The 25,277-nt window shown below is 37.8% G+C and overlaps 1 protein-coding gene across 1 annotated transcript; it reads left to right on the top strand.

Annotated features, from left to right (window-relative positions):
- The first annotated feature begins 293 nt into the window (after nt 1-293).
- Nucleotides 294-23,787, top strand: PCGF6 (polycomb group ring finger 6). The gene is made up of 10 exons (XM_065843815.2): nt 294-773; nt 2,000-2,099; nt 3,357-3,453; nt 4,026-4,081; nt 4,963-5,022; nt 5,631-5,739; nt 9,194-9,221; nt 12,490-12,588; nt 14,909-14,995; nt 22,174-23,787. Exons 1-10 carry the CDS (start codon nt 309-311, stop codon nt 22,228-22,230), a joined length of 1,158 nt encoding a protein of 385 aa, XP_065699887.2. The 5' UTR covers nt 294-308; the 3' UTR covers nt 22,231-23,787.
- Nucleotides 23,788-25,277: the final 1,490 nt, after the last annotated feature.

Raw genomic sequence — 25,277 nt, 5'->3', positions numbered from 1 at the left:
TGCCCTTATGGGCCTTGCTCCGAACTAAATTACTTATGGCTAGCTCACTTGGTTTAACAGGAATTTCGAATATTGCTTTTTTTATTCATGTTTGATAACCACAGATTTGCTGATATTACAGAATTTAAACCTTTTTTGAATGAGACAGGTGTATCGTGACCGATGTGCTTGTGTGATAAATTAAACATTTAGCTGTGCTTCACTAGCCAGCCGCTTAGTTCGTAGCTGGAGGAGCGACAAATGTAAAAAGACCATAAGAAAAAAGTGCTATTAGCTATTACAAGTAACAGCTCTTTGAGGCTCAGCGCATGCGCAATGGCTTTGTCCCGTGCTCGCTCAAACTACAGTTCCCATCATGTCCTGCGCTGTTATCGCGCACGCGCGCTGGGCGGGCTGCTCTGGCGGACTACCGCTCCCGCCCTCCCCTGCGGGCGGCCAGCACACGGTCCCGCGTTTGCCCCGGTCTCCGCCCTCCACCCCGAGCCATGGACACGGAGGTGGAGGTTGGCTCCGTGGTCTCGGGGCTTTCGGCCGGGGATGGAGCAGGCGCGGGCCCGGCCGATGACGACCAGGAGATGGAGGGGGCTCCCAGCTGTTCGGGGTCGCGCTCCCTCCCCTTCGAGTTCGAGCGGAGCCGCTCGGAGTCTAGCGGCGATGAGGACGACGACGAAGACGATGAGGAAGAGGAGATGGAGGAAGAGGAGCTCGAGGGTGACCCCGGGGCTCGGTTCGGAACGGACGACGGGGAGCTCGACTCGGACGACGACCGGGAGGTAGGGGCGGGGGGTGTGAGGGGGAGCGTCCTCTGAGGCGAGGGCACGCGCCGGCCGCCACCGGAGCAACGGCTCCGTCGCGCGCCGGGCCCCGCTCCCGGCGTGCCCCGCGCCGCCGCGGGGCGCGTGTGGCTCGAGGTGGGGGCGCGCGCTCCCTGCGGCAGCAGCGGCGGGACCAGCCGGGATGGAGGGGGCGGCCCGGCTGGGGGTCCACGGGCTCCGGTGCGGAACAGAGCACCGCGGGGACAGCTGTGAGACGAGGGAGGGCATGCGAGCGTGAGGAGGGCACGAAGTGGTGTAGTGGGCAACCCACCCTGCTGTGGGGAGGCTGCTGGGAGTGAAACACAACGTCTCCAGGTGGGGCCTGGTGTCTGCGGGAGGTCAGTTTTCAGGCAGGTCCTGTAAGCAGTGGACTTCAACATTATGTGCTTTTACAGACTTTTGAAGACTTCTAGGTGTGAGTCTGGACCCCTGCTTAGGCAGTGTAAGCTGTATGGTAATAGGCTTTTTATTATTAACAAAGTTCATTTTTTCTGTTTCATTTAAATGAAGCCCCTACAAACTGTTAGTGTAGCTGGGAGAGTGGTAAATGGTGGCATGTGAACAAAAAGAATGGTGTCATTGAGAGAAAGAAAGCCCCTTAGCCTAACTTTGAGGCTAGAGGAAGTGGAACATAATCTCATGTGTTACCTTTCTCAGACAGATCTCAGATCATTGCTATCAAATAAATTTGTTCTTTTTTGAAATAGTAGACTTCCAATAGGAAAATTGTAAAACTATTTGTATGTCTTCCTGATAAATGTGCTTCGTAACCAGAATTCAGAGCACTGAAATTTTAGTCTTTGCTTCAATATATATTTGTATAACCCCTAACGGTGTGTAGAAACAGAACACAGCACTAGTTACATATCTTGATTGGGGGGCCCAACATGCTTACTGAGCATTTTCAAATAACGGTATTATTTGCTTCCAGTATCCACTTCAGTCTTGCTTATTATTTAATATTCTTTTAGATTTATCCAAAAGAACTCTTCTCAAAAGGGCAGTTTATAGTTTGCTTTTTGGATATGATTCATGAAACAAATTGCATTGCCGTTCACAAAAAGGTTGATTCAGATGACTAGATGAAATTCTTCTAGAAGAATTCTTCTCCTAGAAGCTGCAATCAGGAAATTTCATGGCTTAGCCTTTGTATTCAAACTCTTACAAAATGTCTTTGTTTGTAGCGTATGATAAACCTCGCAGAGTTGACCCCTTACATCCTGTGTTCCATCTGCAAAGGTTACTTTATTGATGCTACAACTATTACAGAATGCCTGCACACCTGTAAGTATCAGTATTGTCATTCTAAGAGTTTAGCTGCAAATTCAAACAAAGGTTAGCTGTTGAGATATTCTGCCTTCAAAAAGATAATTCTCTGTTTGATGTGAGTGTGTATTGTGTTTATTTTGTTCCTTAAGGAAAAATATATATACTTTTTTTTTAAGTAGGCTGTAAGAATTTGGGTATGTAGCTGAGAAAAGAAAGTTGAGTGACCCTGCTTGCAGTGGACTAGAGAGCTTCCTAAATTGTTACTGATATCAGCTTGTAAGCTCACAAAACTAAGTAGACAGCCATGTGGAAATAAATTTTCAGATACAGAAATTGTTATATGCATTCATGAAACAGTTAGTCTATAGCCTGATGAACAGAAATAGGTGGATTAAAAAAAGCCTTATTTCAATGTTCTTGTCTTGTTATTTTTCCCCTCAGTCCTTCTGTTGTCTTAGCAGCTTTTCTATTGCTAACAGAACTATTTTCTGTCAAAGCTAATAAAATGCTTTTTGTGAGCTGAATGTTTCAGCCACACCCACATTCCCACCTGAATTCGAGAATCTCAACTTCCTGGTCCTTCCAGCTGCTAACACTACTTAGAGGGAAATCTCATCTTTTTTTTTTTTAATTAACATGACACTGCTTACTAGTTTGATCTATGCTATGTAATATTCAGTGCTGTTTTTAATTTAAGAAAATGCACAGCTGTTAGTAGTGACAGCATAATGTTGTGAGTGCAGTTGTGGTGATCTCTGAGAAGTTTCCTGGTAAATGTTGTGGAAATGTTTGTGTTCAGGGTGACATGGAGCTGATTCAATAGTAAGTTATTTGTTCTGGATGTTTCCACTCATTAGCTTTCCTTCCAAATTTTGAAGTACATGTGAAATACAATGAAAATGGCAGAATTATAATTTCTTACCTTGGCTTTTCTACTGAAACTGCTTGTAGGGTGCTTTTCAGCAGACTGTTTGTCTGCAGCAGTCAGCTCTCCTTTTTTTCTGGTAACACAATTACAACATTGAACACCTGCTGTTGCATCAACTGGATTAGGATTATTCCTATGAATAATCTTAACTGAATATCCAAAAGCATTGTATCCTGTACAGGCAGAAAGCTGCTGTTTACTTGAGTTTTAAAGTCGAAAGATTTGCTTCGTTTTGTTTCTGACAAATTTTAGTTGAGAAATCTGGATGTAATTGCTTCTAATGCTTAAACAGATGGTGCTGTATAATGGACATGTGACTTTTATGAGGTTTCTTTTCTTTATAGTTTGTAAAAGCTGCATAGTGAGACACTTCTACTATAGCAACAGATGTCCAAAATGCAACATCGTTGTACATCAGACACAGCCCCTTTATAATATCAGGTAACAAGTTCATGTTATTTTTATAGGTATCTTTTTTCCCATGTTTTGCTGCTTGCTTTTAAATGTTTTGTTTTACAGACTTGTAGTGCTTTCCTATTTCAAATGAAGGAACAAGAAATGCATTTGTTCTTTAAGTTTTATCTCAATAGCAAAGATAAAAATACTCAATTTCTTTTTTTATCTAGTTTGTATCCCTTTCTATAGTTTGTTTCTCCCCCACCCTGGGTATTTTTATATATTTACTTATTGTTACAAGTGATATGAGATATTCACTATTCACTTTGATTTCCTTTTAGACAAAGCTTTGTTGGCATTGTATACTTACTAGTTCTGAGAGTGGAGTTTTAGTTTCTTGAACTGTTCACGAATTCTTGAGGGTTGGTGCTTTTAACTTTCCATGGCTGCTTCTATTAGAGCCCTGCTGTCAGGACATTAATGTAGGCAGATGTGGAGTTGCTGCTCTGTTACTCTTTATGTAGGTTGCATTTCAACAGTGTATTTGGCATCTCTTACAATTTCAAACCATACTGTATTGCACCAAAGACTCTTTTGTTTTGTTTTCTCTTTAATAGACTGGACCGGCAACTGCAAGACATAGTCTATAAATTAGTTGTCAATTTGGAGGAAAGTAAGTCCCTTTCTTCAGTATATCAATTTAGAGATGACTGAACAGAAAACAGTAATTCAATGCTCCATTTCTATTCTTAGCTCTTTAAAATAGCTTTGTAATGTTTGATTATAAATCTTACTGAATTAGCTGTGCCAACTGGTGTCTTTCTGGCTGCTAAATGCTCTTATGGGTATTTGTATGTCCCCTGTCTCATGAAACACAGGTGTCACTGTATCCAGACAAACATTTGGATAATATTTCACAACCATGCCTCATATTCTTTTTTAAGTACAGAAAATGTCATTACATCTAACAATTTCACTTGCCTCAGTTGAAAAAAAGGTGCTAAGACTGATTCTTTCAAATGCTTCTATTTTTTTCCGCACTTCCACATTTATTTTTCTGATATTAAGTGTGTTCACTGTCACGTCATTTCCCTTGAACTTCAGGAGCTAATGAATCCGTATGGTCTGCCTGTGTGGACTAAGTGAAATACACACGTCTCATGGATATATGTATATGAACTATAGATGGTATAAATACAGTCATGACAGCCTATAGATGCTATAAAAATAGTCATGACAGCCAGAATAATGCTAGTTTTTGCAGTTATTTCAGTGTGATTAATGGCCAGCTCCTCTCTCATGTCTTCCCAGTTTTTACTAATAAACTCTTAGTCAGGGTATCTTAACTAGTATTCCAGATGAGGCTGGGACACTTATGTTGAAGGTCTGTAGGAACTGAGCAAGTTTTTACTGCTCTGAGCATTGGAAACTAGATTGTTATTTCAGATGCTGAGAATATCTTTCTAATCTGTTGTCTACTGTGGTGTTTTTTGGTTTGTTTTTGTTTGTTTGTTTTGGTCTTTGTGTGTGTGTTTGTTTTATTTTTTTTTTCAGGAGAGAAAAAACAAATGCATGACTTCTATAAAGAAAGAGGATTAGAAGTGCCCAAACCAGGTGAGCTGTCCTCACTTTAGAGGATACTGTTAAGGAAATATTTACAATACCATTTATTCTTAAGGTCTTTCCTTGAAATATTAGCTTATAACTGAAGATATGTAGTATTGGAAATACGAGATTCTTGGTTGCCTGATTACGGTAACTTATCACAGTTCTCAATTACAAAAATAGATGGAAAAGGCAGTAGCTAAACCCAGATTGTGGCTGGATTTATTTTTTAACACATTCTATTTTGTCTGCAACCAGGAAATATATATATGTGTGTTAATTTTATTTTCTTGATTTTAATAAATTATGGGCATCACCAAGGGATAAAAATAAGAACTTCAAAGTCTGTTGACAGATGAGGAATTAGTCTAATTGTTTCTTGTCTTACTACCAAATAAAAAGCTCTTTGGAGAAGTGCCATGCTGGAAGCTAATAAAACTCTGGTTCAGATACACAACATGAAATGTATAAAGAGCTGATTTAGTAATAAGAAAATAGAATGAATTGCACAGACCTTTTTTCCTTATGAGTTCATCTGTTTTGCTTGGCATGTTTTAGCGTCTTATGCTGCTTTTATTTCAAGTTATGTTTGCATTTTGGCTATTTGAATATTTTAGCTGTCCCACAGCCAGTTCCAGCAAGCAGAGGAAGACCTCGAAAAGTTCTGGGCTCTGTGTTCCGGATCCCACCAGAACTTGACATCTCTATACTTCTGGAGTTCATTGGGTGAGTTGTGGGTAAATATAAGAGCAAGTTGGTGATATGAGGGTGCTGCTTGTGTATGTCAGACTGTTACTGGCTCTTAGTTGTCATTGAATGTGCATTTCCTCCATCTCAAATAGCAGATGGAGAGCTGGTTTTAACTTACTGTGCAATAGTGATAGCCAACTATGCATAGCTGGATGATGTAGATAATTAAATGTGAAAGGTGACTTTCTATGACAACAGTTTCCTAAAAAGCATAGTTTTAAATCTAAATGTGTTTGTTTTATTTTTAACGGAGTAATGTAGTCTCAGTAAGCTGAATTGTGAAATACATATCTCTTAAAGTTCCTTAATCCCTGTAGGTGGCAGTACCATTAATGCTGACTATGTTAGCACTTGCGCATGTAACTCGGCGACTGCAACCTGGGCAGCAAGAGCAATGTTACGGTAAATGTTATAGGTGGCAATAATAATGTGGTCCGCTGTTAAGTTTAGCTGACAGTTTCCTAGACTTTAATGAATTACACTGAAGCTTTTGTATCAGGACTTTCCTTTAGCCATGGATTGTGAGGGGGAAATCCAGCCCCAACACTTCAGTTTTCAGGTACACAAGGAAGATAAATTATATTCCTTTGGCCATGTGTAAATTTATATGTTAGTGATTGAGAGAGTGCAATTGAGAAAGGACTGAAAGCTGTAACTACTTTGCTAGTGCCACACTGTGTAGAACCTCAGTTGTGGAAGAGAAGCAGCTTGTCTTTTGCAACTCTTGCCTCCCTACCCAGATTGTGCTCGCTTTTGGCCTGACTTTGCCTGAACAAAATGTTCAGAGGACTCCAATACATAATCACAGCAAACTATTACACAAATTAAGTCAAGCCATCAGAAATTTGGAACTTCTAGCAACAAAGCATACCATCTTGATTCAGTCTCACTCTTGTAGATATCATGTCCCAGTCTTTCAATGTGTCCAGTGTTTCCACCATGTCTTATTTTATTCAGAGTACAGAACAAATTTCCTTCATGGGTTTTTATGTTGTTGGCTTGCTTTTTTTTTTTTTTTTTTTTAAGTGTTGCCCATCATGTGGATTTTTTAGTTCTTTAAATGGGTGAGAAGTGGGATTGCAGGAAGAAAAGATAAGGTCTTCAAACTAAACCAGTAAGGAACAATCTGTGACTGTTCTATAAAATGGCCATGCAAATCCACATACTTGGCTTAATTTCATTGTTAATTTTCTGTATGCCTAACTTGCAGAATTGCTGAATGCTTGCAAGCACAGCTGAAAGCAGTGGGAGTTAGCCTAAAGCTGTTGTATCTAGTGTTCTGCAGACAAATCCAATCTTTTATGTTCCAAATTGGGCACTTACGGTTCTTAGTTACCTTTCAACACAGTCTGTCTCGGGTTCCTCTTTTTAAACATGGTATTATACTGCCATTCTGCCGACTAGGATGGTATGGAAATACATTCATGTGTTGAAGAAATGAGACAGAGGAAATTAATGCTTTAGCATTAAGAGCACGGTTGTCATAAGTAAAGACAAGAGCCTTGTGTTGAATGGGAGAGGAAAACAAAGACATGTAACTTTTCAGCGTGTGACTATTTTGCATTGTACACTCAAAACTTACTTATAATTTTTAATTGTACTTTTAAAGGCTTATTTCCCTATAATGAATGTGGTCTAAAACACATTATATAATTAGTACAGAGTCCTAGAGACCCTTTCAAGTTGGAACACTTGGTGACTCTATAGGAGAGTTTCCTTAGATTGTCTTGACTGTAGGATTAGAGACAGTTTGAACCCATTGTAGTGAAAGTACTTTGGATTAGATCTTCACTCTGAAAGTCTCCTGGCTGCTTCTCCCCCTCCTTTGATCCTCGGCAGGTATGTTTGGGGTTTTTTTTCAAAGCAAGAGGAAGATATTAGGCAACTTAAATCTCAAAACTAGTTAGCATTTATCTGCTTGTCTGTAGAACAAAATTACTTTAGAACCTGTACTGTTGTATTTGTTTTTCTGGTAGTTTTATTTTGAGCTTCCATTCCAGTGTTGGCAGCAAAGCAGGTAACACTGTGCAAATACCATCTATACTATGTGAAAGTGTCCACTATGTTTCTGTTACATGGATGGAAACACAATGTTTCTAATAGAAAAAGGGTGATGGTTTAACAGCATCTACTTCACAATTTATTTTACTGACTACCTTTGATCTTCTTTTATACTTTATATGTTTAAGGGTTAATATGTTTTCCCCTTTGAAGGTCAAAATCAAAGAGCTTTTCTTGACAATGAGAGATTAAGAAAGCTCTTTAAATAAAGAAAACTTGGAGTAGATTGGACCACTCAGCAGAAATTGTTACTTTGAAAGTCTGTCTATATTGTGTCCCTAGAGTATATAATATAGTTGCCTGTTGCTGTGAAACTGTATCAAAGAAAATGAGAGCTGTAATGGAAAAGCTTTTCTATGTTTGTTTCTTAGTAACTTTACATTTCATTTCAGTAGCAGAATTTGATGACAGTTTTACTTATCTGGTAGCCGGTACATGTTTAGAGGTAGAGATACTCAATTACAATAACTTGAAGTGCCACACTACTGTGTGGCCTGCACAAGCATTACAGATACCTTTGTTTGCTATCAGATGGTCAGTAAAAGTATAGTCGATTTAAAGTGATGTTTGATTTACCTCTCCAGTGCCATGAAATACTGCATTTTTTTCTTCTTGTGTACGTACTTGCTACTGCACTGCAGGAATAGTGAAATGTCATTAATTGGGCTTAATTAATTGGAAATTTATACATTGCATTATGAGATGGTGATGTGGAGTCTAGACAATCAGTAGTATTAACAGATCACATGCTCAGACTGTGCAAATCAATGAACCTCTGTTGAAACCAGCTGGGAATTTGGTCATTTGCCATTTTTGTGTGTATCTCACCTTCCAGAGAAACGCCTGCTGCTTTCCTGAGTTCCTAGATAGCATTAGCATTAATCCTGGGGTATAAACAGTTTGGAAGGCCGACAACTGGCCCAGAAATCCTCTTCTGTGGTTGGGCATGTTCTGTCAGCAACTTCTTAGGTACTGTCTTTTAAAGTTCCAAATATCAAGGGCGATGAAGTATGGATGTTTAAGTAGCATTAACGTTACAACCTATTCCTATGAAAATGAGTGTTATGTTGTATTTCAAAATGGCTTTAGATTGTGTTTTGTTTTGTTTCCATTTCATGTAGACAAACGTTAAAGTCATAAATAGCTGAATTCATGAGAAAAATTAAGTACAAAATAAAGGGTAGGAGAAAAAGATAAATTCAGTCTAATATTATCTCATGTATTAGAGTTTAATGAAAGGAAGAGCCTGATTAGGAAAATAAGCTTGATATGCTAGACTACTAAATCAGTAATAATAAAGAGCTTGAGGGTCTTAATAACTGTTAACTGTAGCAATATTGATTGTGTTTACTCTTCTCTTGTTTTTCAGAGCTAACGAAGGCACAGGGAATTTTAAGGTGCAGATGTGATTTTGAATTTTCTCTTACGATTTACTTCAGAAATATGTATAACCTGAATGTATTTAATGTAGTTTGTTTTTCTTATACTGAGTGCAGCCTGAACTTTCATCAGCATAGTAATAACCAACCTTGGATTACAGAGTACTTTCAAGCCTATTATTGTATAGCATCACAGAATAGGAAAAGAATGCTTCTGAGGCTACATAATTAAAGTTTTAGTGGGAGAATGGAAAAAATACTGATGAAGTTTCACCTAGGTGATTCTAGGTTGTTAATCTTGCATCTCTCTCCAAAAAGTGCTCTCTTATGGCTTTTATTGGAATCCTAAACAAAGGTGAAGACATTGTCTAAAATACTGTTTTTTGGAAAAGATTCTCTGATTGTAGGGGAAAGCTTGCATAGGTTATTCAGAGGAAGCATAGCCTGAGTGTTAAAAATAGTACAATAAATTGCTATGTGCTTAAACATATAACAAAAAAAATACAGATTGTCTAGACAGCATTATAACTTCCTTAGTCATCAGAAAGCTTATTCTTTTCTTCATCCCTTCACTAACAACTGTACAGTGGCTGTTCTGCTAAACAATTAGCGTCCCCAATCCCTGCCAAGGAAGGAGACTCTTCTTCCAATACAGATGATCTTGCTGAGCTGCTTCAGTACAAATTCATTGAGGAAGTGCACCTTGTTTGCTACCTTCATCGTTTCATATGATGTAGTTCAGAGATGCTCAGTGTGTCCTTCCAGTATTTTGGCTAAACATTTAGAACACAAGACTCTGTTGAAGGGCAAGAATGAGATGTAATTTAAAATTACTCTGTGTATGTTGCATTTAATCTTTCATTGCATTGGAACTGTAGGACTCAAAGGATGGGATGACACAGAATAATAAAATATAAGAGGCACCTAACTGGTACAGTTAGCAGGAAAATTTTATTGTTGAAAAATTTGAGAAAAATGCCTGTTAGTAACTTTAAATATTAAGTGTACCATTTTATTAATTTCCTTCATGTTTTCAGCTGAGTTGTTTTCTAATCAATACATTTTCAGGCACAAATCTGAACAGTTAGATTTGATTGCAGTTATTCATACTATTTTTAATAGTAATTAGATTTGTTATGGCAGAGCTTAGGAGGCAATTTCAAACTTTAAAATACAGTAATAAGAATTTTTACAAAATACAAGTGTAGTTTCATAAAACAAAATTCATCTGTAGAAGGGGGCAACGTTCCTGAAAATGTCTGCAGTGAATTTTCTTCATCTATTACACCCCTACAGCTTCCCAGCATTTTTCTCCTTCTTTTTACCTTTACATTTCACACTATTTTTTTTCATCTTCTTGCTCTTGTATCACCTTCCATTCCTCCTGCCTCATATTTGCCCTTCTTTCTGCTTTATTTTTTCTGTTGTTCATTTTGGGCCACAGAAGAATGACTGAGAGCAGTTCAACCATTTGATTAATTTACGTGTTGTAATATTGAAATTTGTCAGGCACTTATTTCCTCTGCAACATACCATTCCAATGCAAGTAGTGTTGCCTTTTAAAAATGACACCTGGCTCAAACATCGTTAAGGAGTGCTTGTGATTCATGAAAGGGAATTTTTGTGTGGTTTTGGGGATTTTTTTGTTCCGTCTTTAAACCATAAATATCTCTGCTCATTTTAACTGTAGTGTTTTGAGGATGTTGAAGATGAAAGGCTACTCCCATTACTCACAGGAACAGTTCTGTGCCACAAATAATCCTACTATCCATAGACTAAAGTGCCACTCATCTTACGGGTCTATTTAGACTTGTGTATCATCTATATGAGTTTTAAGAAATACCATATCTTTTAACTGGTATTTTTCTACAGTATTTTCCAATTCCTTGCTGTATGTTAAACACTTGCTTCACTGTATCTCTTCTTCCTTTCTATCCTTATTTTCTTCGCTACACTTTCTATCTTCATGCTTCTTTTTTATTCCACTCCATGACCAAGAGGTTTACTCGTCAGCCTTCCAAATGTTTTCATGTGCACTTCTCATAAAACATACCCTGATCCATTTTAGCATTGCTCTATCCTCAGTGATCTGTTTATCTGTCTTGTTTTTCTAAACTAGATGTTGAACTTCATATATGAAGGGTTTCAACCTTTTTTTAACGGGGATGGAGGGGGGAGAGAGTAGGTTACAAGGTCCATGGCCATAACCTGTGATTTATACATTCAGCAAGCATAAACTCAGCATCATCAAGCTTGCAGCAGCATGGTTGCCTAGATCATATGTGACTGTCATTTCCAGCTCTTGTGCATGAATAAATCAAACTATAGTTCCAAAGCCACAGTTATCATGGACACATTTAAATTCATGATTGAATTCAAGGGTTGTCCATGACCTTCTGGTCCTTCTTTCAAATTGAAATAATATGATGAACCTGGATAGTAAATCACAGCTATTGAGAAGTCAACATAAAAATCCAATTAATTGACACAAAAGGTAATCCATTTATCACACTGAATGCAGTCATCTGCTCTGCCTTTGTGCCTCTTTGCTTAGCCACCAATATTACCAGTCAGCTGTTTAAAATTTCATCCACAGAAGAAAAACTCATTAAAATTTTTGAGGCTGCATAACAAATGTCTTGTCATTGCAGTCCTTGCTGTGAAAGTATTTAGAAATTACACAAAAATATTTCAGACCATCTTGTCCTTGTATTCTCATAGTAGTGTATTTTAATTGATTCTGGAATTTCATGGATTACTAAATTGATTCCAGCCCAAGCCATAATACTTCTAGAATGCTAAAGGACTTAAGCTCCTTGCCTTATAAAATGACGTGGCTTAATTATCTGAACCACGTTTGGTACACAAGCCTGATTTTTTTTTTTTTTTTTTTTTTTGAATAAGGAAACTTTAGGAAATAATTCAATTGCTTCTGATAAGTAAATGCTTATGTGTGGTGTGAAGTTCTTAAAATGCTGTGTAATACTAATTTCTATGCAGCATTGATAGCAAGTATCATTCTCCAGTACCTCAATAGTGAAATAGGACTGAAGTGAGTAGTTTGTTATTTTTAGATGTTGTTATAAACAGGAGGAAGTTTGAACCTGGAGTCTTCAAACTTATTTAGTCCTTTTCCTATGAGGTGCTCTGAAAGTAGATCAGAGAAGGATCCAGAAAATTTAAGCTGTCTCACTCTGTTATGGGCCTTTCACTTGGGTTTGGGATTTAAGAGTGATAATGGCTGAAAATGTACATTGTCTTAAAATCTTATGTTTATTCTTTGCAGCCTTTGGAAAAGAAGTTTGTGCGTGTTTCAGGGGAGGCAACAATTGGACATGTGGAGAAATTCCTCAGAAGAAAAATGGATCTGGACCCTACTTGTCAGGTATCCCACTTGTAGTGGCACTTCCAGGGTCACTGATCAATGTAATGCCTGCAATTCAGTCAGAACATTTATGTTGTTCATTAGAGTCTAGAAGTAATGCTAGTTAGTTTTTTTTTTGTGGTTTTTTTAAATGCAGTAAGGATCAAAAAATGAAACATTTGAAATGTTGTGATCTGTGAGGAACAACTCTCCCAGCTCATTTGCAACATGTTTAGATTTTCATTAGAATACTTAGAAATGAAAGATATAGATGCAAATGTAGACATATGCCTCCAAATAAGAATTCAAAGGAGCAGAATACAATACAGAATAATTTGACTTCATATTTCTCAATCATTTTGATAGGAATTGCATGTCAAAAGCAGTTTTCATTTCTTTGATATACTTCAGCAACCATTCAGTTGAGAAGGTGAAGGAGTTTCATAATGTGCAAACAATTCTTCAAGCTGTCAATTATTGGTAGATCAAGCTGATACTGATGTGAATAGGCAAATGGTGGAAGTGCTGCGTTTGGAGTTAAGGCTGTGTTTTCATACAGCAGTAACTGCTTGAGACAATACAGCATGACTGTGTGCCTCAACGATGAGTATTTATTCATTCTGTTTACCTTTTCAGTGGTGACGAAGCAAATCAGATATAAATTATTCATCATTCTAAGGAAGTAATGTATTTTCATTTGCTGGTTTCCTCTCAGTGAGAGTCTCTGTAGCTTTCAGATGGTGGTGACTAGGTATTTTGAACAAATAAAAATATCCTCAAAATGAAGCTAAAGAAACTTCTTGCATTAATTTGAGGGGAAGGAATTGAATTCTGCAATAATAACCATAGAGGCTACAATGAATGTGAAACAGCAAAAATAACTGTAAACAGCTTTGAAAAAAATAAAATCTTTCAGGTTCTGTGTTAAATACATCAAATGTGGATACTAAATCTATGGGCGTGTGTGTAGATATGGATCAATATCTAACGAATATTTAATGCTATGTCCAGATTAGTTTTTACTTGCTGGTTTCCTCCTAGAAGCTAAAAGCAGAAATAATACTAGGCAGTTAAATCTTCTGCACATTAAGATTCAACCTACCATGAGCGGAGTGTTTTGCATTGTTCTCATACTATGCAATGGTGAAGTGAATTAGTCCTTTTTCAGCTGTTAAGGAGAATTCCTGTGTTCCTGATTCTCAGAATAATGCAGCACAAAGCATAAATCTTGCTCAGTCTTTTCAAGAGAGAGGCAGCGGGTCAGCATGCATAAATCCAGGGGAATTGAATAGCTGAACGCAGAGTGCCTCCTATAGCAGAAAGTGGCCATACGAGAGAATACGTAATGATATTGCAGTATGCTCCCTGAATACTGCAGTGGCAGAGCTTAGATGTTTTCCTTGCAGAAAGCAGAGAGCTCATTTTCAATACTCTTAACTTTAATCTTGAGGTTTTGTCATTGTAATTCATAGATGAGAACCTTCTTGTTTCCCTATCTAGATGTTGCTTATAAGGCAACTGTAACCAAGCTGTAGTTGAGAGAGTGCTGTGTTAGCTGCTCTAATTTGGAATGTTAGAGACTGGATGTACATTATGCGCAGTGAATTCATAGTAATTTTATAAAGAAGCTTATTTTTTTTCCCAAAAAATTACTGGGTTTGTGGGCAGTTACTTAGCAGAAGTGCCTCCCCCAGAATTGCAGACATCATTGGCATAGTTTAGCTGCAGCAGAGAACATTGTTTAGAATTGCTGAGTTTGCCGTTCACTTGCATCACAGAAATATGGATTGCATTTTGAAGGATAACTGTGTGAAGTAATCACTGACAGTGGCATACAGTGAGCTGTTCTTTTCTATTAAAACATTTCTTCCAAACAGTCATATTAAGCAGACTTATTCATGTGTTTCTTACTGAAGGTGAGAGCAGGGGAAACAATGGCTCATTTTCTGTCAGTGGCACAAACAACTTGCCCTCTTTTGCAACTGACAAATGACTCTGGATGTTTGTGGGATTGTTTTAATACATGATCTAAATTCCCATTAAATTCATCAGAGTTATTACTGAACAGCTTTTTTCAGCGGATGCACCAAACTGGGAGTGAAACAATAAACTGTCCTCTCTGTTCCAGAAGTGAGCCCCATGTAAGGGGTGTGGGGTAGGCAGCATTAGGGCAGCACGTTAGTGCTGTGCATGCTAAGTACATTGGGCCAACAAAGGTAAAGATGGCTTTAGTGTCTAGCATGCTAGACTTAAACTCTTCTAATGACATGTAAAAAGCTTTGGTACTGTTTCACTAGTCCGAAGGCAGGTTGAACTTGACCATGTTTGTGTTCTTTCGCAGGTGGACATAATATGTGGTGATCACCTGCTGGAACACTACCAGACATTGAGGGAAATTCGTCAAGCCATAGGAGAGAGTGCAGTACAGGTGTGTGTGGCATCTGGGGCTTTGTTCCAGGTTTTCTATTTTACAATAGAAGACTTCTTTCTTAAGCTATCAGATAGCACCATCTTTTCTAAAGAAGTCACTTTAAAAAAATATCTCCAGCTTTTTATATTGTAAATAGAGCTGAGAAGTTTACCATGTGCTAAGAGTGTTCTTGATGCTTGGATGATGTTCTGGATGTGAGCTTTTTTGTGTGTTTTTTTCTATTCTGAAACAAGTTGCTGTCTTATCAATGATGAATTATATCAACCTTTCTTTCAATTAACATTCACTGTTTTCCTCCCTGGTGACTGTATCTCTTTAAGAAATCGAAGGGCTGAAGCATCCCAAATAAAGCTGTCCTTGTGACTGGGTCAGGGGAATAAACTTGCTCATAAAAGCACAAACCAATGACACACAGTAATGGATGCAATGAATATGCTTGATGCATATTATACCAGTCCTGATCACAGCATGAGGCAATAAGTCAGCTGCTTCTTGTTGATAACTGACTGTCTCAAGGACTGCTGGCTCTGCAAATAAGAAAGCATTTTTTTAATTTCCTTGGGAATCTTTTCAAGCATCTTTATAATGGGAAAGGTCACAAAATTTTAGAAATGCAACAAAAACAATGAAGTAGTCTAGCCAGTGCATAGTAAAAGATAGATATAAAATTGTGATATATAGTAAATTGTAGAATAGTCTAAACTTGGAAGTCTGAAAAGATAATGTTTAATACGGGGGGAGAAATAGGAATTAGATTGGTATTTTATTTGAAAAGCAATCTAAGCAGATGTCAGGCTAAAATAGTAGCTAATTCAGTTCTCTACTTGTTTGTGCACATACATGCACAATCTTTTACATTTAGATTTCCTGCTGAGCCCTTTTGTGGTACAAGGGGGCTTCTGTGTCAGGGCAAGAAGTGAAAAGCTGATTTCAAGGTATCTTGGACATTGCATCACCAGTACCTGATCTGAGTAACCAGAAGGGATCCCACGATCAGGGCATACATATTTAGCTCATGCTAATTAGTGTTAGCAAACATTTAAAATCTTTGAGGCTTATGGTGTGTACCTCTGTTTCTGCAGTGAAAGGCAATAAATGGCATACTTGATGTCTTAGCTGTTTATATAATAATACGAAAAGATGAAAATGTACCTAACCTGTTAGGGGGAACAGGGGATAGAAACCAGGAGGAAGTGGCACTGGTAACAAACTTGCTTCTAAGGTAATGGCTTCATTTTAAGTCAATGCAGCAATCAACACATGGTGATGGAAGTACCCTCTAGTAAAAGTGTCAGTAAATAAGAGGGAGATGATTTATTTCTCAATTCAGGGCTATAGTCAAATGTACGTGCTTTTAGACTTCGCCTTAGCATAAAAGCTTTTAATGTATGAAAAATGCTCTTGGAGAAGAACTTTAAGGAAAACTGCATCAGTTTCATTTCTTGTCAGAAATGGATCTGCCTAGTTGGAGTTTAGTGTGTCTCATTTCTTGTCACAATTGGGTCTGCGTGATTGACGTTTAGTGGCTAAGTACTAGTCAGCAGCTCTGCAAACAGAACAGTTATCTCAGGATACATTCTCCAGTGATGTTTCAAGTCTTATTATTACAAAACCAGTATGCTAGTGATAAATTCTCGCAAACCTGCTCTCTTGGGCAAACAAACAGAAAAAGGTCTTAGCTTTTGATGAAGTCTTGGGCTCTCATAATCGCTTTTGCCAAGGAATTTGAAAGATAAAGTTTTGTTGGTTTTGGGGGGTTTTTTTGGTTTTTCAAAGCCCCTTAGGGTACCAAATAGTTACAGTTGGAATGTTGCAAATAAACCACAGTTGCTTCTTTTTTGATATTGAAATAGTTGTGACATTTTCATGTTTTATAGTCTCATATTATATTTTGCAGAAATCAAGAGGATGCGTGTCTAGGATTAAAAAAACTTGGAAAATGTTTTCAGATAGTCATTCAGAAGGGGGAAAAAAGAAATTAAGCGTTCAAATCTTGAAATGGTAGGGGTTGTTTTTTTTCACCGAGACCTGAAATTCAATGAGGGGCATAATTGTTCTGGCCCAGTGAGAGTACAACTACAGAGGAACATTTGATGGATTTTGCATTGAGTTCCAAGGATGGCTCGTGCCATCATAGCCTTCCAACCTTTCCAAAAGAGTGTTGGACCTTGGAATGCCCCTGACAGCTCTTGCTAGGATGCTGAAGCTCTCCTCAGAAGTGCTGTTGTCATTTACCAGTTTTTGAGGTTCATTGTAGAAGTTTCATGCGAAGAAAATAGCTTCAGTAGCTACTTAAGCAATACGAAGTCATTTAAAGGAATAAACATTGTGATTTTTAAAATAGATTAATACAGTCAATATGTCAAAAAAATAACTGCTCTTTTGAATCACATTTTTCACTTACGAGTTCGTTCATGTCAGCAGTTACTCTTTTTACTGAGAAAAGTGATTTAAAAGCAGATAAGCTTCTCTGTGCCAAAGGCATTAAGTTTAACATGCGTTCTTTGGCAACACTTACATTGGAAGTTTCTTCCAATGTGATGCAGCATAATATATGCTGTGTGTAATTTATTTTTCTGGGCCATAATCACTGTAATTTTAGGGACTTTTTACTCCTCTTGAGTGGTTTTTAAATGCCCAAGTTGGTTTTGTGAAGATTTTAATTATTTTTTTCCATACTGAGTAATAATGTGTAGTGATGCCTTAAAGCCTCAGTAAATTGAAGTCTCCTGCAGGTCTAAACTAGCAGGATTATAGCTAGTTCGCTGAATAACTATGTGCCTTTCCAACAGGTGCGGGAAGATCAAAAATGGTAAAATAGATATTCTTCATACATGCCCCATAGTAACCTGTTCGGGTTGTTTTAATTGGAGTAAATAGGCAACTAATTTTAGTGGTTAAATGTAAACAACTAACGTGTTATTTTCTGAATAGTAGATAAAAGACTAAAAAAAATCAGGAATAAATCCTGTTTAATCTTGTAGATCCCAAGATATTTTAACATTTCTGAAATTGGGTTGTTACTTGAATCTTTCTAATTACTTGGAAATGGGATTTCTAACTCTGTTTAGGGCAAAAACATAAAAAAATTGCTGCACAGAATTTATATAAAAAGAAGCAACTTTGCTTAATTTTTAAAACAGTGTAAAACTTGTGGAATTTACTACAAGGAGAGATCAAAGGCACTGACAGAATTTTTTTAAAGGCTCAGTTTTGTTACCAGTCATTGAGATTTTCCTGTAGTTAAGAGTTTGATCAAGTAGCTGAGGAAGGAATCTCGTTATTAGCTATATAATGTACTTCTTCCTTGCATTACTTTCTTACCCTCTGCTGCATAAATGCAACATGATCCAAGCTGGTTGTTGTTTTCACTTGTCTGACACTGACCTCCTCAGAGCTCTGCATCACTGATGGATTTAAGGAGCTCACACATGGGAAAAGCTAAAAAGAACAGCTCCTTTATGTCCCTGGCCCTTGGCACGGAGGTCTTGCAGATTATAATGCTCTCTTTGTAACTCTCACCTTTTTGTAACCCAATGCCGTTGTAATTTTTTGGTCTCTCCTGAGTTAGGCAGTAAAAGCTGTGATCTGATTTAATTACTGTGACCCTATAGCACACATCTGCTATGGAAGTGTTTTACTCTTTGCTATGGGGATATCGAATTTGGAAAGTGGCCCCACTTGTTCTTACTGCTGCTTTTACAACAATAAAAGGTGTATATGCTGTGACGCTTCTGTCTGTCAGTTCCACTCTAAAGTTTATAGTTGGGTGTAACAGGTAGGATCCTTTCCCTTTTTTTCTTTTTTTTTAAATTGCATCAGGTTCACAAGCATATGGCAAAGAACTATGGAGTTTTGCTGGAAGAAAGGCTCGTATTTCATTTTGCTGGTTTGTTTTTTAGGGGTGTCTGAGCTAGCTTGATTTGAGAATTTTAATAAGTAGCAAGAGCTCATTCTCTGTTTGGATTTCCTTTTAAGAACAGTATCTAGAAAAAACAGCTGAACGTATATAGAAATGTATAATACTTAAAAAGTGACTGATTACAGAGTAAGCGGAGCCAGTACTGGATTAACTCTCAACTTCTCTTTATATAGAAGGAATTGTAGTGAGTTTGCCCTTTGGTTTAACAGGGCTATTTCCTGTGTAGATAGATAATTTCTTTAAATGTTCTACTGCCAAATTACCTTGTGAAAACTCGTTCATCAAATAGTAGGTTGTAGCATTGTCTTGTATAGGTATTTCTTTCCTTTAGGAAACTCTACATGGAGTGAAAACTTCTTTTGACCACAGTTCTTCAAAAAAGGACATTTGAATGTGTCTTATTTTCTCTGTTGAAGTAGTTAACAGGCACAAAGAGGAAGCTTACATTTGTGAAGGTGTAACAATATACTGTATGCCAAGACGTTCATAAGTAACTTCATAGTACCTGTTCTACCGAACAAGAAATTAGGACGATCGGGATCCTATCTTCATATTAAAATGAGGTCATCCCACTTTATACTGGGCACTGAGTAAATGAGTTAAAGCTTCTGCCTCCTCCTTTATCCTTTTATGAGTTAGCAGTGGATTTCTGGTTATTAACAGAATGAGAAGATGAAGGAAAGTTAGTAAGCTGACACTAGTAACACAGGAATAAAATAACAGCATGTTTCAAAAAGATGAACCCAGTTTCAAAGATACAGTGATTTCAAGTTAGGTACATATTTTTTAAAAACCCTGTAGTTTTTTTTTTTCCATTCCAGTCAGTTGAAATTAAGGTTGACTGGCATCTCCCCTCCAGCAGGCCCTCCTTTCTCATCTTAAGCATCGTTTAAACAAAAGTTAAGCTGCATGGGACTTACAGCATGTTTGCTGTTGCTCTGAAGCTGTTTGTATCACCTGTAGAGTTAGGGAACATGTATATTTGCTGTAGCCTGAACATGATCTCTTTGATAGATGTTTTAATGTGCTGTCCTTTTTTTTCCAACATGACCCTTCTGGTTGTTTTTGACAGTTGATACTTTGATCCACTTTTCTCAGTGCCTGCATTTTCAATCCCTTTTTTATGGATTTTCAGTCATGATCTTATGATTGACATCACCATCTTCAGTGATGCAAATTGGGTTTGATTTCCCTTGGATTTGACTTGTGGATGCCAGAAGTTTGTAGATTTAAAAGTGACAGACCACATTCATAGAAGAAAAATCATGGGAAGATGCTTGCTACAAAGCTACTTTGTTACTCAGGAAATTCCTGAGAAAGGCTTTTGAAATGGGAAAATTATATAGAGAGGTAGCATACTCACCCTTTTCATATGCTTTTATCTAGACTTTCACCATGGGGCTAAGTAGCCATTTGATCTGCCCTGGTATGGCCATTCTTGGAACTTTACTTTTTTTTTTTTTTTTTTTATATAGGCTCCTTTTTTAGTGCTCTCTTTTCCTGATTTGGAATATTAATCTTCTCTTTAAATACATGACAAAGTCTGTAGCCAGGAGCAGTTTCAGGTCCTACTAAATGAGCATGTTGGCTAAATTGATCAAAGTATCACTGTTGTAGATCTGTTCTCCCTTGTTATGAATCTGTTTTCTTTCACCATCACATTTGAAAACTCCAATAGCTCTTCCACTTTATTTTTCCCTTGAAAATATTATACTGTACTTCTTTCCACCCACCCCCACCCCCCCCCCCCCCCGCCAAGAACAGTAGCTTTCTTTCCAGTGGCACCATTTAACTGCCAGACAAAGAAACTAATGGTAGAAGAATGAGTAAAATAATTGTGCACAGCAGCAATTAGGATGGGTTTCTGCTGAAAGAGCTTTGTGGTGTTAGAGACAAAACAAGGCTATTTTTCTAATAAGTGATCGTGTTCCAGACAGAACATAAAGGTATTGATAGGCACTATCTGAAAAGAATTCCCAAGGGAATAAAAAGAACATTTCATGGAGGTGTGGAAAAGCACATTCTCTCTCTGGAGTCTTTTTGAGATCAATTTCTTAATGTTAAATTTTCTCTGATGCAAAATGGCTCTGATTTTTTTTGAGTAGTTGAGGGTACACTAACCAGTTAAAAGCATTTTTACATAGATAAATTTTTGTTTAAAATTACATGTATTCTTCCAAAACACTGTGATTAGACTAATATAGTGCTTTCTGCTGATAATGTATTATAATACAGAAAGTGGCAGCAGTCTTGTTACTGTGGGTTTTGTTGTTGTTGTTGAGGTTTTTTTGTAATTAACTTTTTTATTAAAGATTTTTCTTTAATGTGCTGGTATACCTCCTCACACAGAACTGTATCTTCTCTGGAACATATCGTAGGTTCTATATATTAATAGACAAAAACGTCTGAAGCAAAATATGGTAGAAGTTCTAACATGTCAGTTGTGATTAATGCAGTTCTCTTCAAAAGAAAACTTTTATTAAAGCCCGTCCATATAAATAGGTCTAATGCAGCAAGTCAGGTTCCCAGTGGATCAATGGTGGAAGCAGATTGTGTGTGAATTAAGTGACATAAGTGAGACTAGTGAGTTGGGAAGTGTCTTGTTTCACAGGTGAAAGATTTTTTTTTTTATTATATGGATGGAGCTGTCTCAGAAGATGAGAAACATGACTAATAGTTTGCTTTGGTTTGGGGTTTTTTTGGGGGGGTTGTTTTTGGTGGATTTGGTTGTTTGTTTTTTGTTGTATGTGTTTTGGTTTTTCGTTTGGTTGGTTTTTTATCCCTTATATTTGTTACTTAATGAATGTGTAGTAGCGGTCTGGGGCCTTCCAGTACAGCTTTTGGCAGCACCTTCTAGAGCTGCTTAATTAAGTGATATTTTTTTATTCTAGCTCACAGTATCATCTGGAAAGCAGCATGAGTTGTAAACGAGACCCTATTGTATGAAGATAACATAATAACATTTTAACTTTAAAGTAAAAGCAAAGCACCAAATTTATTATTATTATTAATAATAATAATAATAATAATTTTAAACCCTTTGTCCATCTCAGAGAGCAGAGGGGAGCATAATTATTTGCCTTGATATTTCAAAACTTGTATTTGCCATATGGAAGGGACATGGTATAAAATGGTGAGAGAGACTGAAGCTGAGGTTCCGTTGCACAGTGAATGTCGTACCAGGTGGAGACAGAAATGCCTCATGAAGAAGGTGATGTGATGTGATGATACAGTTTCTTTCTCTTCTCTCTAGGATGGTTTACTTGTACTGCACTATGGCCTGGTAGTATCTCCACTAGCTGTGACTTAAAGATTACTAGAACATTAGAAGGCAAAAGAATCTGGCTCATCAAGCTTCATCACTGCTGTTTTTCACCAAAGAAGGTCACCGTATCTCCTGTGGCAGGAAGCAAGTAAAAGGAACCACCACTAACTGCTGTATGCTTGTAATTTAGTGTCTGACATTACCACTGTAAAAAATTACAGCTTCTGTAAGTACAGCAATAGATGTTGCTATGCTTTGTGTTACAAATTACTGTCTTCAAATTTCACTCAGCTCAGGGAATTTAAATGCTCAGAGTAGCTGCATTTTTTTTTTTTTACTTCCTAAAACCACAAGATCTCACGAGGTGAGCAGTCTTTTTTTCCTCTAAGCTATGAGATATCACTTACTTTCTAAGTGTTTAGCTAGAGCAGTGCTCTCAGGGATGATCTTCAGTGGGCAGTATAATTTATTCTGGGGAGGAGACAGTCATTTGCCTAAAAAAAAAAAAGAGTAACGTGATCATCTGTCTTGGGATGTGATTTGGGGAGAGGAAAGAAACTTAGAAACACAGACCAAAATAGGTAGAAAATGATGCATCATAAGCATTGTTTTTGAGACGTAGCATTAAATTTAGTTTTTCATGAAGAAAGACAATTTTGTTTGCACTGGAAATATATTTGCTGGTAGTTTGGCTTGTACCAAAAGGTGGCTCATGCATCTCTAGTCTTAATGGAGATGAGCTGGCTATATGCTGGTTAAACTATGCATGAAAAAAAAAGTAGCACCTCTTTCTGCCTGCTTTTTGTATGTAAAATAATCGCTGTCAGCCTGATCCTGCAGTCGTGTAAAATCTGTTCAGTGGCAGGAGCATAAACCCTTTCACTTTAGCACATTTCTTTCTAGCAGCAGTGGTAGCTTTTCCCACTCCTTCTAATATGTATTAGTGCATTGTAGTGGAAACCAGGGCTGAGTAATACTTGCCTGTTGCTACCAGATTCACAGAGGATATTAGGTAACTTTCAACATATTAAAATACTAGGTTTTGTGGCAACTGTAATACTTCACATTCCGTTCTGTTCAAGATTTCTTGCGCAGCATTAAGGACCAGAGCTTTGTGTGTCATGGTCTTGCTGCATACGAGGTCATCAGCGTGGGGATTCACGACAGCTCCTGTCATGTGCCAGGCACCCCTCATTCACTATATCTGTGTAGGGAAGGGGAGGAGATTCCTTTATAAGGAGCTTCAGAGCACCTAAGTTGGCTCAAATGCACTTGCTTACTGTCCACCTGAGAGGACTGGCATCCTTTGTCTAAAGAAAGCTTTCATGAATCCTTCCTCAGGTTTTTACAGTAAACATTCAGTTTTGCCTCTGAAGATGACACCATAAGAAAAAGTTTTTTGAAGTAATTCTTGTGATGCTTTTAAAAAATGTAACAAATATTTCTAGCTATGAATTCCTATTTTACCGTTAAAGTTTGTATAAAAGTAGTGTTTAAAATGCAGCAGAAAATGAGATTATTTTGTAAACACTTTGTGAGTTATGTTGATAAGAGATTATATATTGTAACAGTAAAATAAAGTTTATTTTAGCCAATTTAAAATTGAGCTCTTATGTCCATGCTATGTTCCCTATGTCAGCCTCAAAATTAATAGCAAATGAACTGCTGGATATGCTCTGGGGTTATTCAAATTACAAATTTCAATTAGGGGGTTGCATGATGAAGGGTGGTTTAATACCAGAATCTGCCCTGGAGCTAGCTGTGTGGCATCATTAGCTGAAGTAATATGCAATTTCTGGGACTTTCAGTTTAATGAAGATTACAGTGAGAAATAGGTCAGTAAAGATGTCAAGATGATTTTTAAGCCTAGATACAGGAGAAATAATTCTGAGTAGCTACAGAACCCCTTCTTCCTCCATACATACATCCTTTTTGTCAAAACCACCTCTAGGTTATTTTCATTCATGTTTATGGGTGTTGTTATCAAGTCCCCTGGGAACCGGATCTTTCTCTTTGGCTCTTACTTTGTACAAGGCATCTGGCTCATGTGCTTCGTGCTGGCGCTTCCCGTTTCATTATCACTCATGGGTTTGTTTTCTCTGTATAACAGCATAATCACCTTTTACATTGCAAATTCTCCCCTAATTCAGACTTGAACTTCATGTCTACAAAAGGGCTTATTTTCAAAGTTCAACAGCTATGTGGAAGCTGATAGTTAATTTAAATTAATGTCATTCTAGGATACTGCTAGCTCTTGCGTAGCCTCAAGGTGACTGTGTTGCTACTGGCTCTGATGTCAGTGTCAGTTTCTGGGGGTTTTTTGTGGTTTTGTTTGGTTTTTGGTTTGGGGTTTGTGTGTTTGTTGTTGATTGTTTGTTTAAAATAAAAAAAATACTTCTGCAATATCTATAAGATATTTTCTGTAGGGTAGATCACATGCTAGCTAAAATGCAGAAGGCCAAGACTTTCCATGTCATTCTTTCAGTGGCTTAATGAGGAGGATGGAAGGTCTGTTGCATGTGATATTTTGATACAAATGCTTAGTGACCTCTTCTTTCCCATTTGTCTGCTTCTCTTGATTTCTTCCTCACCTGCCTTCAGAAAGCATATTCTTAGCTTCCTTTTGCTGGCTGAACATCCTGCTTTCTGTCACCCCGCAGCGCACCCTGAAGGCACTGACGTTTTCTCTACTCTCCAGCGCCTGCAGCACCCCTGGGGCTCTGCTTGGCACCTCAGCGTGCAGTGGAGTGACCTTTGGCTGTGGGCTCTGTGGTTTCCTGCATAAAGATAATCAGTCTGCTTGCTTCAAAATGTGCCAATCTTCTTTCAGCTCTCCTGCTGCTGTTTTATTTCTGTTGGTCTCCTTTTAACCTTGGCTTTCTGCCAGTCACTTTTGGTCCTGATGATAGAAGAGCTGCTGTAACCACAGACCGTCTATGGGGTGGCATCTCTCTCCTCATGGGACATGAGCCAGCTTCATGCTCTGGAAGCAAGGGAAGGTGTGCTTGGACTCATTCATTACTTTACAGCTACTATTGTTTCTTCATTTGATGAAATAATTCTGGTTTTATTTTCTGCTTACCTACTTAGCA

This window comes from Patagioenas fasciata, chromosome 8 (assembly GCF_037038585.1).
Source record: "Patagioenas fasciata isolate bPatFas1 chromosome 8, bPatFas1.hap1, whole genome shotgun sequence".
Classification (NCBI taxonomy): domain Eukaryota; kingdom Metazoa; phylum Chordata; class Aves; order Columbiformes; family Columbidae; genus Patagioenas; species Patagioenas fasciata.
This window is presented reverse-complemented; position numbering and strand designations above follow the sequence as displayed.